Here is an 18,951-nt window from a genome sequence, read left to right on the forward strand (position 1 = left end):
TTTTACATTACCATAAGCAATGAATGAGCGTTCCTATTTCTCCACATCCTTTCCAACATTTTTTACTTATTTATTTATTTATTTTAATAGTAGTCATTCTAATGGGCATGAAATGGTATCTCATTGTAGTTTTGATTTGCATTTCCCTGACGACTAATGATGTTGAGTCTCATGTGCTTTCCGGTCATTTGCATATCTTTTTTGAAGAGATGTCTCTTCAAGTATTACGCCCATTTTTAAAATGGGTTTTCTTTTTGTTGATAAGTTGAAGGATTTCTTTATATATCCTGGATATGCAGTTTTCAAATATTTTCTCCCATTGAGTAGGCTGCGCTTTCACTTCATGATAAAGTCCTTTGAGAAACAAAAATTTTAATTTTTTCTTCTGTTGCCCATTGCCTAACCTAAGATCCTGAAGATGTTTCCCTGTTTTCTTCTAAGAATTTGATAGCTCTAGCTCTTATATTAAAGTTTTTGATCTATTTTGAATTGACTTTTTGTATAAAATGTAAGGTAGGGTCCTCCTTTACCTTGCAAATGGAGATCCAGTTTTCTCAGCACCATTTATTGAAGAGAATTTTTTCTCAATTGAGTGGTCCTTGCCACCTTCTCAAAAATTAATTGACTATGAATGTGAGGGTTGATTTCTGAGCACTCAAATCTATTCCACTGATCTATATGTCTGTCCTGCCAGTATCATGCTGTCTTGATTACTATGCTATTTTAAGAAGTTTTAAGATGGGGAAATGTTATTTCTCCAACTTCTTTCTGTTTTAAGATAACTTTATCTATTTGGGACCCTTTCCCCTTCCATGTGAATTTGTTGATTGGCTTTTCCATTTCTGCAAATTAGGTTGTTGGAATTCTGAGTGGGATTAAATTGCTCTGCGTAGTACTGAAATGTTAACAATATTGAGTCTTCTAATTCATGAACATGAAACATCCTTCTATTTACTTAGGTCTTCTTTAATTTCTTTTAGCAATGTTTTGTACACTTTTAGCAAAGTTTTCTGTGTACAAGTCCTTTATATCCTTGGTGAGATTTATTCCTAGATATTTGAATATTCTAGTTGCTATTGTTAATGGAATTTTTTTCTTCATTTCTTCTTCCAATTACTCACTGCTTGTGAGCAAAATCATACAACTGGTTTGGGGGGTGTTGCTCTTGTACTCGGCCACTTTGCTGGTTTCATTTATTTGTTCTAGAAGCTTTGCTGTAGATTTTCAGGGTTTTTTTTTTGTATATAGGATCACATCATTTGCAAATAGGGAATGTTTTACTTCTTTCTTTCCAATCTGGATGCCTTTCACTTTTCTTTTTTGCTGAATGCTCTAGCAAAACATCCAATACATTATGAATAACAGTGGTGATAGTGGGCATTCTTGTTTCTGTTCTCAAAAGGAAATTTTTCAGATTTTCATCACTAAGTAGGATATTAATTGTTAATCATGTTGAGGAAATTTCCTTCCATTCTTAGTGTTCTAAGTGTTTTTATCAAGAATGGGTGCTATATATTGTCAAGTGGCTTTCTGCATCAACTGAGATGAGTATGTGCTTCCTTGAACCAACCTTACATACCAGGAAAAAATCCAATTTCGTCAAGGTGTATAATTCTTTTAATATGCTGTTGGATTTGGTTTGCTAGCATTTTGTTGACATTTTTGCATCTATAGTCATAAGAGATATTGGTCTGTAGTTTTCTATTGTTGTGGTATCTTTATCCAGTATTGGTATGTATGAAAGTGATATTGGAATCATAGAGTGAATTTGTGTGTATACCCTCCATTTCAATGTTTTGGAAGACTCTGAGCAGAACTGGGGTAAGGCTTCATGGAATATTTGGTAGAATTCTGCTGTGAAACCATTTGGTTCTGGGCTTTTTTGTAAAGAGGTTTTTTGATTACGGATCCAATTTCTGTACAGGCAGTTGTTCTGTTGAGATGTTCCATTTCTTCTTGAGTTCATGTGAGTAGCTTGTGTGTTTCTAAGAATTTGTCCACTTTAACTAGTTTATCTAATTTGCTGGCATACAACTGTTCATCATATTCTGTTATAGTTTTTTTTATTTCAGTGAATAAAACCTTTATCTTTGAGTTTAAGGTGAGCCTCCTACAGACAGCATATAGTTGGGTCATGCTTTTTTTCTGTCCATTCTGCCAATCTGCCTTTTGATTGAGAGCCAAATCCATTTACAGTCACTACTGTTAATACACGACTTTGTCATGCCATTTTGCTCTTTAGCCTTGGTAGGGCTTATACATTTTCTGCCCCTCCCTTTCATTAAAGTTTATTTTTATTTATATATATATATTTGCATGTATTGTACCATATTGAGTGCCTTCTCACTTGTATCTGGATATGTTTTTCATCTATTTTCCTTGAGGTTACTGTGGAATTGAAGTTTAACATCCTAAATATATAGCAATTAAAATTGCTTTGATATCAGCTTAACTTCAGTAGCATGCACATATACATCTCTTTTATCCCCTCTTCCCCCATCATTTTTTGTACTATTACCACTTATACCTTTGTATACTGTATGTCCAAAAACCTAGATTTATCATTACTTTTTATTCCTTTGCATTTTTAGGACTTGCAGGAATTAAGAAGTAGAGTTACATACCAAACAATACAATACAGTAATACTGGCCAGTATTATTTGATAATTACCCAAATGGTAAACTTGACTGTAGGTATTTACTTCTTTTATGCTCCTTTGAACCACTGTCTAGTGATGTTTTCTTTCAGAATGAAGAACTCCCTTTAGCACTGCCTGTAAGGCAGGTTCAGTGGTGATGAACTTCCTCAGATTTTGCTTATCTGAGAATGTCTTAACCTCCCCCCTCATTTTTGAAAGAGAGTTTCACTAGATACAAAATTCTTGGCTGGCAGTTGTTTTCCTTCAGCACTGCCATCTTGCCTCCACTGTTTTGGATGAGACATCAATACTCAATCTAAGTGGGACTCCAAAGCAACCCCTTGTTGCTTTGCTCTTATAGCTTTCAGAACTTTCTTCTTGTCCTTTTTATCTAAAAAGTTCTTTAGTTTGCAACCCATCAGAATGTGATAAACTAGAAATGGAATGGCTTTTAAAAAGGGGAATTAAGTTGCAAGTTAATAGTTCTAAAGCCATGAAAATGTCCAAATTAAAGCAAGGCTAAAGAAATGTCCAAATTAAGGCATCAACAAGAGGTTACTTTCACGTAAGAAAGGCCAGTGATGTTCAGGGTTTCTTTCTCAACTGTAAAGGCACATGGCAAACATGGAGACATCTGCTAGCTTTCTGTCCAGGCTTCTCTCCTCTGGGGGCATTATTTTTCTTCATCTCCAAAGGTCTCTGGCTGCATGGGCTCTCATGGTTCTCATGGCTCTGAAGCTTTTCCCAAAACGTTTTCTCTTTTAAAGGATTCCAATAAACTAATTAAGACTCACCTGGAATGGGTGGAGACAAATCTTCTAATCAAAGGTTAAAACCCACAATTTGGTATGTCACATCTCCATGGAGACAGTCTAATCAAGTTTCCAATCTACAGTGTTGAATAGGGATTACAAGAAACAGCTGCCTTCACAAGATGGATCAGGATTAAAACATGGCTTTTCTGGGGTACATAACCCTTTCAAACCAGTACATTAGTGTAATCAATATATGATAAAGTGTATTTTTCTTCAGGTTTATCCTGTTTGGTGTTCTCTGGGATTCTTGGATATTCTTATTCATGCTTTTTGCTAAGTTTGGAAAATTTTCTGTCATTATTTCTCTGACTATTCCTTTTGCCCCTCTTTCTCTTTCTTTTTCATCTATGACTCCCATCATGCATACACTGCTGCACCTGATAGTATCCCATAGCAGTCTTAGGCTATTTCACTTTAATAGTTCTTTTTTTCTTTTCAGTCTGACTCATTTCAAGTGTCTTATCTTCATGTTCACTGATTCTTTTCTCTACCAGCTCCAATCTGCTCTTGAAACCCTCTTGGAGCATTTTTCATTTTAATTATTGGTTCCTTTTTAATATTTTTAGCACCTTACTTGAGTCTTATATTACTCATTCTTGATATCCTTTAGTTCTCTCTCTGTACTTTCCTTCAACCCCTTGAGCATTTTTCAGGTCATTTTTAAAAAGCCTTTGTTTAGTATTTTCACATGTTCATCTTTGCTTTTTTGTATGTTTTCCTCTTCCTTTGGATGGGCCATCATTTCCTGTCTGTCTTGTACTATTTTTTTGCACACTGCACATTCTAAAATTTTAACATGTTAATGTTGGGATTTTCTCCCTGGTATGTATTTTCTGGTTTAAAGTCCTTATCTACTAATTTCAGCATCTGTGCTATTTCTGGGTCTGTTTTTCATTTTTCTCTTTTTATCGGTCACATGTTCCTGATTCTTCATATTGAAAGCAATTTTTAACTGGTTACCAGACATGGGGAATATTATCTTGTTGAATTCAGATTTCGTTGTTTTCCTGTAAAGACTGTTAAACTTTATTCTGGCAGGAGCATGATTACCTGCAAATCAGCTTACTTTTCTTAAAGCTTCTTTTGAAGCTGCTTTAAGGTGGATGTAGAGTAGCCTTTAGTCTAGAGCTAATGTAGCCTCACTTCTAAGGGGTGGTCCTTCTGGTGTCTCTATTGAATGCTCCATGTATACAACAAGGCCTCTCTAAGTCTGGTTGGTTAGAATCTGAATGAGTCTCAGCCCTGAGTGAGCTCTAAAAATTGTTCTTATTATACCTCCTCTAATCCTTCCCAGGTATTGTTCTAGCCTGATCTCATGGAGTTTTAATCTTATGCATGTTGAGCTTGGTATTCAATCAAAGGCTCAGGCCCGAATGAAGATTCTGGATATCGTGCTCTGGTTACTCCCTTTTCTTGGGTAGCATGCCCATAAATTTTAGTTACCTGCTTTTATCTTTATTATTTCCTTTTACCTAAATTCTTCATATTTTTCTTTTTCAGTTCCCTTTCTCACTCCTTGAGATGGACACTTATTTCATTAATTTTCATTTGTTTTCTAATATATATAAATAAAATGATAAATTCCCTTCAAAAATGGGTTTAGCTGCGGCTCACAGTTTTGATATGTCTTATTTTATCATTCAGTGAAAAACATTTTCTAATTGCCACTGCAATTTTTTCTTTAATGCACGGATTATTTAGAAGCATATTTCTACCTATACCATTTATATTAAAGTGTAATACCTGCTAAGGAAGGTATATCTTTTTGTTCAACATTTTTCAGGCTAGTATGTGGTTAACTTTGAGAAGAGAGGTAACATCGATTGCTGCATGGAATGAAGGGGTGCTAATATATTCTACTTTTTGACCTGGGTGGTGGCTTCATGAGTGTGTTTACTTTGTAATTACTCCTCAAACTATATGTGTGTGTTAAATACTAACTAAAAAGTTTTTTTTTTTTTTTTTTTTTTTTTTAGTTTACTGGCTATTTTTATACATATCTTCTTCCACATGGACTTTAAAATGATTTTATGCCATCCTAAAAATAAAAATAACACTGAGTTTCTAACTGAAATCACATTATACATATACTTGCCTTATATTTTTTCATAACTGCATTGCTTTCAAAGTTTGCTGTTTCTTCCATAAAACGACCCACTAGCAGCATAGCTCGACCATGAATTAACATGTTTTTACTCTCAGTTGGGGTTTTATTCTCAGGAAAACATAATTCAACACCTTTTTGAAGAACAATTAATGCCTGATGAACATCACCCTGAAAGAAGTAAAGGCAGCAACAAATCTTTTATTTTAATAATATATTTTTTTTCTGAAAAATACATAAAATTACTCGCATTTAAAGCTGACTAAGGATGTTTATGTACAAATCCATTTTCACTTCATTTTTATCTCTCTTATTTCCCTCCTATAGAGTGAAATGCTAAAAAGAAAGTATTACTTCAGTTCACATAGAAGCCTTTTAAGTGGTCACTCATTTACTCATTCATTTTACAACCAGGATATGTGTAGGTGACTGGGGATAAACAAAGATGAATATATCAAGATCTCTGGCTTAAAGAAGTTCATTGTCTAGTGAGGAAAAGGACTATGCAGACTAACAACACAATGTGCTAAGTGACATTAAGAGTGGGTTATACATGGGTATTCGGAAGGACAGAGAAGGGGAGTCCTCTAAACCCATGTGGGATACCAGAAGATAGGGGAGAACAGGAATTAGGAAAAATTACAAAATGAGGTGAAATTTGAATTAAGTCTTAAAGAGTAAGGAGAAATTTTCCTGTCAGAGAATTTAGTGAAGAACATTCTAGGCAGAAAGAACAATAATTTGACCTGGAAATAGGCAAGTCTAGTTTGAGCTGAAGCCAGAGTTTATGACGTAGGAACTAATGAAGCTGAAGAGGAAGACTAGGACTCAATCAGAAGGGCCTTCTTATATACTTCCTAGAGTTCAGATATAATCCTAAAGGAACAAAGAATACTTTGAAGGATTTTAAGCAGGGAAGCAACATGATTCAAAATGTATTTTAGAAAGATTGCAGACTCTAAATAGAGTAATGGTAAGCTCCTAAAAAAAGATTATGATAGTTAGAGGCCATAAATTATAAGGGCATGAATTAAAGCACTGGAGATGAATAGGTGGGAAAGGATTCAAAAGATAAATCAGAAGAGCAAAGACTGAGACACTTTGTGATAGACTACATCACATTCACGAACAAAAGGCATGTTCTTAATCTGTGTTCCTGTGGTTGATGAACTGCACTTTGGACATATTAAGTTTAAGGTATTAAAATACATAGTCTAATTAGCTCATAAAATGATCAAGAATCAATTAATGCTGGTTGAATTATTACTTTCACCTACCATTCAGGAAAAAGCTCCACCACTGTCCTTTCTCAGCCACCACAAAGTTGGTACAACTAGAGACTACAGTGCTAAGTGTTAATTTCAGAACACTCTATCTACTACAAATTTTAAATTGGTGGCATGCATGAAGAGTCATGTGATTAACAGACATTTTAAATCCGAGAAAGACTTTTGCAAGTAGTTTGGTTATTAACTCATCCAATATCTCCCCTTCTCATTACTACAGCTTTAATTTGGGATTGCGGGGCACTTCTATTCTGATGTTAGACTCTTCCTGGCAGGCTAGACTGGAAGTGACTCTTGAGTTTGCACAAAATTAATTATCTGCTAAAGGCCTAAACAAGGGATAGTGTTATATTCACTTAACCAATATTTATCAAGTACCTAATAAGTACACCCTGTGTGCATACAGAAGATAAAAACAATGGGAAGGTATTTGGGTACTTCAGAGTAGAAGATGCAGTTTCTGCCAGACTATGGTAGATAAATGATGAAAAGGGTAACAGCAAAAGAAGGTTCTGAACTTGGATTAGGGATCTTCTCTTAGGTCTTCGTAGGCAGGAAGCACATAATCCTCAATAGATTATATATACGTATATATGTAGAGAGGGAGAGAGAGACTCCGCGCGCACGTGTGCAGGCACATACACACACACACACACACACACACACACACACACACGATGACATTCCTTCTGCCATTACCTTGGACCACAGCCACTTTGCCCTTTCCACATACAGTTCAGCAAGTCGTGATTCTCCTGCATTAAGAAGAGCATTGTAGGCGGTCTGGTGGTGACCAGCCTTTCTAGCTACTCTGGCACTCTGTAGCCAGCATTCTCCAACCATTTCATTGTAATCTGGCCTAAAGGAATGTGAGAAAATAAAGGGGAAAAGAGCATTTTTAAGTATATTAAAACATCTTAATCAAAACATCTCTTTCCAACATGGAATCTTCTCAGTAAACTACAAAGAATTCAAAGAAGATGGATTTGTTTAAAAATTAATTTTAATTTAAAATTTTCTCAGAGTATTCCATTTTCATCTACTGCATTCTATAAAGACTTTTTTTCTTAACATATATCACTAACTCCCCTAGATATGTTTTTAAACATTAAAATAAGATATATTGCATATAAAAGTGATTTTATGTTCTAGGTTCATTTTAACTATATGGTGTAGCCTTGACAACTGACAACAGAAACATATAAATTGGACAGAAAATCTAAAATTACAAATACTGCCAAATAAAATTCAAATATAATATTAAATTCAAAATCACAGACATGAAAAAAAAATGTGAGAAACCTTTTGTTGAGGCTTAGTAAGGCCCTCCGGAGGGCCAGGATGGGCTCCTTGGCTCTGTAGGAATTCTGGGTCATTTCTAGTCGAGCTACCCAGTTTAGAGAATCTTCTTGAGAGCTATCACCTGGAGACTGGTGAAAAAGTGATCTGATGCCATGCTCCAACTCACACAACATGTGCAATCTAAAGACAGAGTCTATGTTAAAACATGATCACATTCAGTTGTATTAATCTCATATATAAAGCACATACATCAGTCACGAAGAATATGAAATGAGCAGTTTTTTGAAGAACTTTAGTATATATTGTGGGTATATTTATATCTTCATATTGGGTGTAAACAGTAAATCAACAGGAAATATCTGAATATACTGCTTGTGCTACTATTAGAGGACCTGACATATTTGATTGTAGTAAGAAAAACTGACATGAAAGCATTCTGAATTATTTTTTTCTAAGAGTAACACTTGCTTTTTTCCCCACTAAATCATGGTTAGTGGCTATGATCCCTACTCAAGGTAAAAGGATACAGCTACAGAACAGAATTAAACTCTGCTGTTTTCATTAATCTTTTATTAGAGAGGCTGACACGAAATAGTTCTTCTAGCTAAAAAAAATCACTTAATTATCTTTTAAATGTATTATATTCCAATTTCAACATTTATTTTATAGTTTTTCTTAGATGAATCAACAGACCTTAAATGTTTACCATTACTTCTTTTTTTTTTTTTTTTTTTTTTTTTTTTAAAGGAAAGACAGAGAGAAGGAAGGAAGGATAGAAGGAAGGAAGGAAGGAAGGAAGGGAAACATTTTCTTGTTTTTATTGTATTCTGTTTCTCCGTTTTTGTTACATGGGCTGGGGCCGGGAATCGAACCGAGGTCCTCCGGCATAGCAGGCAAGCACTTTGCCCGCTGAGCCACCGCGGCCCACCATTACTTCTTTAACTCTAAAAGTTAACGTTCCTTTTTAGTAATGTAAGGTCTGTATTTTTGGGGGGAAATGTAAGTGAAGATGGAAAAGGATGCAACAAGTACTAATGACCAATGAGCCATGCACAGCACTTAGCTGTTTTATAAATCTAGGTGTCTAAGATTATTTAGGTTAGTTATATAAAAAGTAAACAATGGCAATACAAGAGGTCAAACATAAGATATTTTGATACTGTTTACAGAAGTCTCATAATTGTTTTCCAATTAAAAGGTTGTATGTTAGAACATATTTTTAAAACTACAGCATGATTGTGAGGTAAAAAGAATAAGTTAATTAGCATAGTTATACCTGATGTACCAAACATATTAACAGAATGATACATTTAAAAATTTCCAAGTCTGTCCTATGACATTTGAGGACCAGTAATATAGAAATGGAAACCCCAAAATACCTCACAATATATTCATATCCTCGTTGGTAGGAGCCTCTTTCAAAGCTTGCTGCTGAAAGAGGTACAATTTGTTCTGCTCTCACTAGCTTCAAAGTGTCATAAAAAGCTGTGGTATCTCTTTTTTTGGCTGATAACAATAGTTGTCCTAGTCTGACACTCCATGTTGTAGATTTCCCATCTGAAAAACAAATTTTGAGAGTCAACGAATGCCATGGTAGCTAAGTTCAAGCTCAAATGGTTTCATTCTACTTTACACAATTAAACAAGTAAATCATGAAATAGGGTGAAAGATTAATTATGAATGCTGCTTAGGTACTTAAGTCTGAATATTTACGGAATATTAAATTTGCTTTTTTTTGCATGGGCAGGCACCAGGAATCGAACCTGAGTCTCCAGTATTGCAGGAGAGAATTCTGCCACTGAACCACTGTTACACTGCCCTTAAATCTGCTTACATTTTTTTTTTTTTTTTTTTTTTTTTTTTTTTAAGGAAAGACAGAGAGAAGGAAGGAAGGATAGAAGGAAGGAAGGAAGGAAGAAAGGGAAACATTTTTAAACATTTTCTTGTTTTATTGTATTCTGTTTCTCCGTTTTTGTTACATGGGCTGGGGCCGGGAATCGAACCGAGGTCCTCCGGCATAGCAGGCAAGCACTTTGCCCGCTGAGCCACCGCGGCCCGCCCAAATCTGCTTACATTTTAAGAAGCAACTTTACCTGAAGCCAAATACTTTTCCACCAAATCCCACTGTGACAATTTCCAAGCTGCTTCCACTCTATAAGTGTTTAATTCATCTGTCCATTCAGATCTATCAAAAGAAACTCACATCAACTAAACTTGTATTTAAATTTAAAATGTCACAAAGATTTATACATGTACTCTATTTATTGTATTGGTATTTGCACTGTATTTTGTATTCAGTTATAAAATAATTCTCTCTATCCAAAAACAACCTAGAAAATTTTCATCTTTCCACTGCCCCAAAACATCTTCTTGATAATTATTTCTAATAGACCCCTTTAAAGATGCCATTCCCTGAAAAATTAAATTGTGCCAATATTAGAGCAGAATTAATACCTAGACAATTATAAAATCCACTGTATGATTAGCTGCAAACTTGAACAAAGGGCAAGGAAGAAAAAGAGCCAACCAAAGGCATGTATATTCAGAAGTCAGTGATTATAACTTAGCATTTTAAATGAAATTTAAAGACAAAAATATAGGAGCTGGTGGGGTGGGTTGGGGCAGTTGAGGGAGCACTGGACACTTTATATCAAGTTCATAAGAAAGCTACAAATGATATGTCAATGACATCACAAAAAATACAAAATTGGCTAAAATATTTACCTATTCTGTCAATATTTTGAGTCACTTTAAAATTTGGATTTGAAAAACCAGTCTGATATAGTTTGATTACTTTTTCCTAAGCATTCTACTTATGAGACACCAAGATGACAAGTGATAATTTGGATCATGACTGCAAAGCAGTAGCTAGACTTTCCTCATGTTTTTTCTTTATAATTATACTATTTTAATACCTACTATATAGTAGAAACTGAGTTAGGCACATTTTTCCATTTAATTATTTAATAACACTGATATTAACTAATAATACTTATTATCCCCCATTTTATTGAGTACAGAAACAGACTCAGAGAGGTTGGGATTGATACCCAGGTCAGTTTCCTTTATAAGTCCTCCTCGCTTGTTCTATAGTAAAAGCACATAAAGAATATTTTTAGAATGACCCATTTTTAATTTTTAAAATAATCAGCATAAATATTGAGTACTCTTTAATTCCTAAATATGAACACCAACAAAACCAATTTAGAATATGGCTAAAAGAAACAATAAAAATCCAATTTCAGAAGTCAAACTTTGAATGACGCAACAAGTTTATCATCAAAAGCCAAAATTTTTCAGGATAAAAGTCTGAGTAGAATGAGCACTGAGCATATGGCTATCCAGAAAGGATGTGTCACACCAAGCATTAAACCAAGAGGTACCAAAATGCCAATGGCAATGAGAATTTTATCACACAAATGGGTTCATTAAAAACAGTGATTGCGTAGATTGAGCACATTTTAATAATTTTACATAAATATTTGTTTAAATACCAAGATTTGCCCCAAGGAAAACATGTCCAATTAAGGACCACATGTTCCAATGACAAAGCATCCTTTACCTGACTATTTGTCACAACCCAAAGGGCAGGAAGATTCTTTGACTCCCAGAGCCAAAGAAATGACAAGGAAAGTCTACTGTCCAGAGTGTTATAAGTAAACTTGAAACCCCAGCGGAGCACTTTAGCTTGAGCCGTAATAAGCTTTGCCCAGTTTTTGCTCTCTCTTTGTTCATAAAGTCTTTCGACTATCTGGAGAGACAGATCTACAATGTATAACCATTCTTTTCCTGCTTCTACAAAGTTTTCCCCATCCTTCCATAAATTCCACCACTGTGATACTGTCTGAGCAGTGCTGATGAGCTTCTCTGCTCTCAGACACTTCAGAATCATGATTTTTGTAAGTTATAGACTGGAACTTACATAAACTTTTTGCATGGCTATTTTAATGCATAAGTCGGTTTGCTATAATAAATCCATTTGGGAGGGTGGGGAGGAAGGCTGCTTTCATTTTTATCAATTCTTAAGGAAAATCAGCTCTCTTCTTCGCAACACAGAAAATAAATGGTGTTGATACTGTAGGCAGAGATTAGATGCTCTTTGGAGACTCAGAAAGTGTTCATATGAGTCTCACTAATGGTAGAAGTCCCTGCCTTAAAGTCAAACTAATTCAAGGATGACACTTTGGACCAGAAGATAAGCTATTAAACACTAGATGTACTTATATAAGAGAGTAGAAAAAATATTTTTGACGCTTATCTCCAACTCCCAGGAAAACATACTTAACATTTCTTTAGTAAACATTAACCAATTAAAAATTCTCATCCAGATACAATAACCAAAGAAAATCATGTCTTTTAGAAATATCACCTGTTAGCATGTACTCCATTCACCTGAGTGATTACAGTAGATAGTTGACCAAGACCTAACATGGACGTCACTACTCCATGATAATGAATGATCTAGAGATTTGAAAACATTGTTATTAATTATGGTACCAATTATAGTTTAACATATCATTACAAATTACCACTTACCTCTCATATTGCCTACCTTTCTTGGTTTAGCAGTTTACTTTGATTAACTATATGGCAGAATCCCTTACCAATGTTTTCACACATTTTAAATTTAAAAAAAATGCAGACAATCTAAAAAAAATCTCAAAATTGCATTTATTATTTTTTCCAGATTTGGTCTAATTTTCAGTTCAGCCAACTATAAAAGTAACACATACTCTGTAATACTTTGTTAAAGATTATTTGCCATATTATTTCTCAAATAAAAATTAAAACTCAAAGGTTACAACATTAATCATATGGATTTGGGGTGTTGGTAACTAAAAAGTTAAATAAGCTTATACAATATTTGTTGAAATTGAAAGCAAGATTGTGAAAAACAAAGACTATACTTTGAACTCAGTAAATGTTAAATATAAGAAAAAAAACAATAACCTAAGATTAGAGAGAAGTGAAGACAAGATTGTAAGTCAACGACTCTAACCCCCTTTCTTGTTCCAATAGACAAGAGATAAAAAGAAAAATGCCCTCAGCAGTAATTACAGCTAAATGATTTAAAGGTTGAATTTCAAAAATTTGCAGGCGGTTAAGTAGGGGCAGGGTGTGTGTGTGGGGGGGAAGGATGTGAGATCTGGAAAAGTTTCTCAGGCTTATAAAAATTGACACAGGCCTTAAACTTGCAGTAGCAAACTAAAATTTTATAAACTTTACTTATTATAAACAGTTTAATATAAATACACTCCACAATAAATTTCATTCATTGTGAGGCTTTCTAAGGTCATAGAAATTTGGCACTGGAAGGGCCCTATGAGATTTTTTAGCACAATTCTGTAATTTTATCCATCAGGAAACTCAAGATCAGAGAGGATAAAATATTTTCCAGATATACTGTGATACCAGTAGAACCAGTATTGAAATCAAGGTTTCTAGAGTTAATTAGTTCAGGGCTCTTTTCATTGTGTTGTATTTCAGTTATTACCTGATCAGGTTCTTGCTGAATAGCCCTGTCATAACAAGCAGTGGCATCCCTCAGTAAGCCAATGCTTTCATGTTCAAGGATCTGTTCTTTCAGAGATGGTTCTGCCTTTCGAATTGCACTTACTCCAGCCACTCCATCTGGTTCATGCATAGCAGCATACAATTTCTTTGTTCAACCAATTAAAAAACAATTAAATGGGGAAAAAACACAATTGGAATAAAAATATAAAATCATATATGAAAAGAGCATATGATAATTTTTTTCCTCAAAACAAAACTAAGTATGTTTCAAGCCAGATTCATTATAAAATTACAAACTTATTACCTGGCATTCTATTATCTCAAAACTCTTATTCAACTAAAACACAAATCTTTATCTGTAACTATTATTTATAATGAGGATTATAAAGAACATCAAGATCCTGAAACTGTGAATCTAAGTGATTCTAAATTCTGTTGAATATAGTTTATATAACAAGTGCTTTATCGTACTTTTTTTAAAAAAAAGCATTTTAATATATTGGTATTGAGGTACCTTCAAGGAAAACAGGATATCAAGCCTAGCCTCAAAGGTGATATTAAGGCTGAAATGATCTAGGAAATAGAGGATTAGAAGTAAAAAGGACCAAGGAAGGGATGAGCATTCTAAATGTACTGACAAAAAAGAGCCAGCAAATGACACATTGGAGAGAAATTAGAAAAGTTGGAAGAAACCTGGGATGTGCCAGAAGCTGTGAGAGAAAAAGTGAGTGTCTTAAAAAGAAAGGAGAGTGTAAGATTAAGAAAATGAGGGCTGAGCAATATTTACTGGACTTGGTAACATGGAACAAGTTATGATTCCCTTAGCAAGAGTAGAGTCAATGGAGTGTAGAAAGAGAAGCTTGCTGAAATGGGTGGAGGGAATGGGAGGAAAGGAAGTTCCGAAGGTAGACAATTCTTTCAATAATTTTATATTGTGAAGGCATAATAGGGTGATGGGAAATATCTAAAGAAGAATGCAAGATCAAGGGGATTTTTTAAAAATTAAGTAGGAGATACTAGAGCATGTCTATATACAGAGGAAATACTCTGTTGAGGAAGAAAAATTAATGACACTGGAAGAAGAAGGACTACTTGAAGGGATAGAATCCTTGAAGTCAATTGAAAGTAAAAGGATATCTTCCCCCGCCTTCACCGTGCTCCTCCGCCACCAGCCTCGACAGCCTTGCCGCCCTCACCTTTCCTCCTCCAGAACAGCTACTGGGGGAGTGGAGATAATACAGAGCAGCTCCCGGAGCCACGAGGGAGATCAAAGGGACGGCGTACCCCATCCTGGAATGGTTGACTATCTGGGAGAACCAGCTCCGGTGAGATCACCAAGGGGCACGGGCTTTCCTGGGTGGGACGGCAAGCGACCGGAGTCCCTCCCTTCCACCTTCCCAGGCCAGCTGGTAGAATTGGACAGGCGGTCCCCTTAGGCCGCGGTGGCTGGTGCCCCCACCACACGAGGCCCCCCGGAACAACTGAGATAGTTGGGTCGGAAATCCCCAGACTGCGGAGAACAGTGACCGGGGGATCCCTTCCAAACACGTGACTCCCCCGTCGGCTGGGAACAGTGCATTCTCCCGGGCTGCGACAGCTGGCGCCCTCCCGCCACGCTTGGTGCCCCGGGCCGACTAGCTAATTTGGCCGGACACTCTCCTGTGCTGCGACGGCCGGCGACCCACCCCGCATTCGGAACCCCAGGCCGGCTGGCATTCTTCCAAGACGCTTCGGCTGCCGAACCTCCCCTACGGCGAGAATTTTCCAGAGTTAAAGGACCCACAGCAACTTTCACTGGTGGAACCCACAGACAAACGTGTGCCACGAGCGCCACCTACTGGGCAGGATAAGAAAAACAGAACCCAGAGATTGCAAAGAAAAATCTTTCAACCTGTGGGGTCGAACACCCGGGGAAATCTGACTAAATGCCCAGACGCCAGCAGAAGATAACGGATCACGCTCAGAAAATTGAACATATGGCCCAGTCAAACGAAGAAACCAATAGTTCAAATGAGATACAGGAGCTGAAACAACTAATGCTGAATATACGAACAGAAATGGAAAACCTCTTCAAAAACGAAATCGATAAATTGAGGGAGGACATGAAGAAGACATGGGCTGAACATAAAGAAGAAATAGAAAAACTGAAAAAACAAATCACAGAACTTATGGAAGTGAAAGATAAAGTAGAAAAGATGGAAAAAACAATGGATACCTACAATGACAGATTTAAAGAAACAGAAGATAGAATTAGTGATTTGGAGGATGAAACATCTGAATTCCAAAAAGAAACAGAAACTATCCGGAAAAGAATGGAAAAATTTGAACAAGGTATCAGGGAACTCAAGGACAATGTGAACCGTACAAATATACGTGTTGTGGGCGTCCCAGAAGGAGAAGAGAAGGGAAAAGGAGGAGAAAAACTAATGGAAGAAATTATCACTGAAAATTTCCCAACTCTTATGAAAGACCTAAAATTACAGATCCAAGAAGTGCAGCGCACCCCAAAGAGATTAGACACAAATAGGCGTTCCCCAAGACACTTACTAGTTAGAATGTCAGAGGTCAAAGAGAAAGAGAGGATCTTGAAGGCAGCGAGAGAAAAACAATCCGTCACATACAAGGGAAACCCAATAAGACTATGTGTAGATTTCTCAGCAGAAACCATGGAAGCTAGAAGACAGTGGGATGATATATTTAAGTTACTAAAAGAGAAAAACTGCCAGCCAAGACTCCTATATCCAGCAAAATTGTCCTTCAAAAATGAGGGAGAAATTAAAACATTCTCAGACAAAAAGTCACTAAGAGAATTTGTGACCAAGAGACCAGCTCTGCAAGAAATACTAAAGGAAGCACTAGAGTCAGATACAAAAAGACAGAAGAGAGAGACATGGAGAAAAGTGTAGAAAGAAGGAAAGTCAGATATGATATATATAATACAAAAGGCAAAATGGTAGAGGAAAATATTATCCAAACAGTAATAACTCTAAATGTCAATGGACTGAATTCCCCAATTAAAAGACATAGACTGGCAGAATGGATTAAAAAACAGGATCCTTCTATATGCTGTCTACAGGAAACACATCTTAGACCCAAAGATAAATATAGGTTGAAAGTGAAAGGTTGGGAAAAGATATTTCATGCAAACAACAACCAGAAAAGAGCAGGAGTGGCTATACTAATATCCAACAAATTAGACTTCAAATGTAAAACAGTTCAAAGAGACAAAGAAGGACACTATATACTATTAAAAGGAACAATTAAGCAAGAAGACATAACAATCATAAATATTTACGCACCGAACCAGAATGCCCCAAAATACGTGAGGAATACACTGCAAACACTGAAGAGGGAAATAGACACATATACCATAATAGTTGGAGACTTCAATTCACCACTCTCATCAATGGACAGAACATCTACACAGAGGATCAATAAAGAAATAGAGAACCTGAATATTACTATAAATGAACTTGACTTAACAGACATTTATAGGACATTACATCCCACAACAGCAGGATACACCTTTTTTTCAAGTGCTCATGGATCATTCTCAAAGACAGACCATATGCTGGGTCACAAAGCAAGTCTTAACAAATTTAAAAAGATTGAAATCATACACAACACTTTCTCGGATCATAAAGGAATGAAGTTGGAAATCAATAATAGGCGGAGTGCCAGAAAATTCATACATACATGGAGGCTCAACAACACACTCTTAAACAACAAGTGGGTCAAAGAAGAAATTGCAAGAGAAATTAGTAAATACCTAGAGGCAAATGAAAATGAAGACACAACATATCAAAACTTATGGGACGCAGCAAAGGCAGTGCTAAGAGGGAAATTTATTGCCCTAAATGCCTTTATCAGAAAAGAAGAAAAGGCAAAAATGCAGGAATTAACTGTCCACTTGGAAGAACTGGAGAAAGAACAGCAAACTAATCCCAAAGCAAGCAAAAGGAAAGAAATAACAAAGATTAGAGCAGAAATAAATGAAATTGAAAACATGAAAACAATAGAGAAAATCAATAAGACCAGAAGTTGGTTCTATGAGAAAATCAACAAGATTGATGGGCCCTTAGCAAGATTGACAAAAAGAAGAAGAGAGAGGATGCAAATAAATAAGATTAGAAATGAAAGAGGAGACATAACTACTGACCTCACAGAAATAAAGGAGGTAATAACAGGATACTATGAACAACTTTACGCTAATAAATACAACAACTTAGAAGAAATGGACAGGTTCCTGGAAAGACATGAACAACCAACTTTGACTCAAGAAGAAATAGACGACCTTAACAAACCAATCACAAGTAAAGAGATTGAATTAGTTATTCAAAAGCTCCCTAAAAAGAAAAGTCCAGGACCAGATGGCTTCACATGTGAATTCTATCAAACATTCCAGAAAGAATTAGTACCTACTCTCCTCAAACTCTTCAACATAATCGAAGTGGAGGGAAAACTACCTAATTCATTCTATGAAGCCAACATCACCCTCATACCAAAACCAGGCAAAGATATTACAAAAAAAGAAAACTACAGACCAATCTCTCTAATGAATACAGATGCAAAAATCCTCAATAAAATTCTAGCAAATCGTATCCAACAACACATTAAAAGAATTATACATCATGACCAAGTAGGATTCATCCCAGGTATGCAAGGATGGTTCAACATAAGAAAATCAATTAATGTAATACACCATATCAACAAATCAAAGCAGAAAAATCACATGATCATCTCAATTGATGCAGAGAAGGCATTTGACAAGATTCAACATCCTTTCCTGCTGAAAACACGTCAAAAGATAGGAATACAAGGGAACTTCCTTAAAATGATAGAGGGAATATACGAAAAACCCACAGCTAATATCATCCTCAATGGGGAAAAATTGAAAACTTTCCCCCTAAGATCAGGAACAAGACAAGGATGTCCACTATCACCACTATTATTCAACATTGTGTTGGAAGTTCTAGCCAGAGCAATTAGGCAAGAAAAAGAAATACAAGGCATCAAAATTGGAAAGGAAGAAGTAAAACTATCACTGTTTGCAGACGATATGATACTATATGTAGAAAACCCAGAAAAATCCACAACAAAATTACTAGAGCTAATAAATGAGTACAGCAAAGTAGCAGGGTACAAGATCAACATTCAAAAATCTGTAGCTTTTCTACACACTAGTAATGAACAAGCTGAGGCGGAAATCAAGAAACGAATCCCATTTACAATTGCAACTAAAAGAATAAAATACCTAGGAATAAATTTAACCAAAGAGACAAAAAACCTAT

General features: G+C 35.7%; 1 protein-coding gene across 3 annotated transcripts in view; it reads right to left on the minus strand.

The window, feature by feature from the left end:
- Positions 1-18,951, minus strand: part of ATR (ATR checkpoint kinase) — a 153,575-nt gene that overhangs the window by 41,049 nt on the left and 93,575 nt on the right. For all 3 annotated transcript variants that reach the window (XM_077130311.1, XM_077130310.1, XM_077130312.1), the window contains 7 exons: positions 13,641-13,805; positions 12,516-12,607; positions 10,240-10,331; positions 9,526-9,703; positions 8,147-8,326; positions 7,544-7,703; positions 5,550-5,729 (listed from right to left, as the gene is read on the minus strand). In XM_077130311.1, coding sequence (XP_076986426.1) covers positions 5,550-5,729; positions 7,544-7,703; positions 8,147-8,326; positions 9,526-9,703; positions 10,240-10,331; positions 12,516-12,607; positions 13,641-13,805 — 1,047 coding nt within the window. The remainder of the gene's footprint in view (positions 1-5,549; positions 5,730-7,543; positions 7,704-8,146; positions 8,327-9,525; positions 9,704-10,239; positions 10,332-12,515; positions 12,608-13,640; positions 13,806-18,951) is intronic.

The sequence above is a fragment of the Tamandua tetradactyla genome, chromosome 15, assembly GCF_023851605.1.
Source record: "Tamandua tetradactyla isolate mTamTet1 chromosome 15, mTamTet1.pri, whole genome shotgun sequence".
Taxonomy (NCBI): Eukaryota; Metazoa; Chordata; class Mammalia; order Pilosa; family Myrmecophagidae; genus Tamandua; species Tamandua tetradactyla.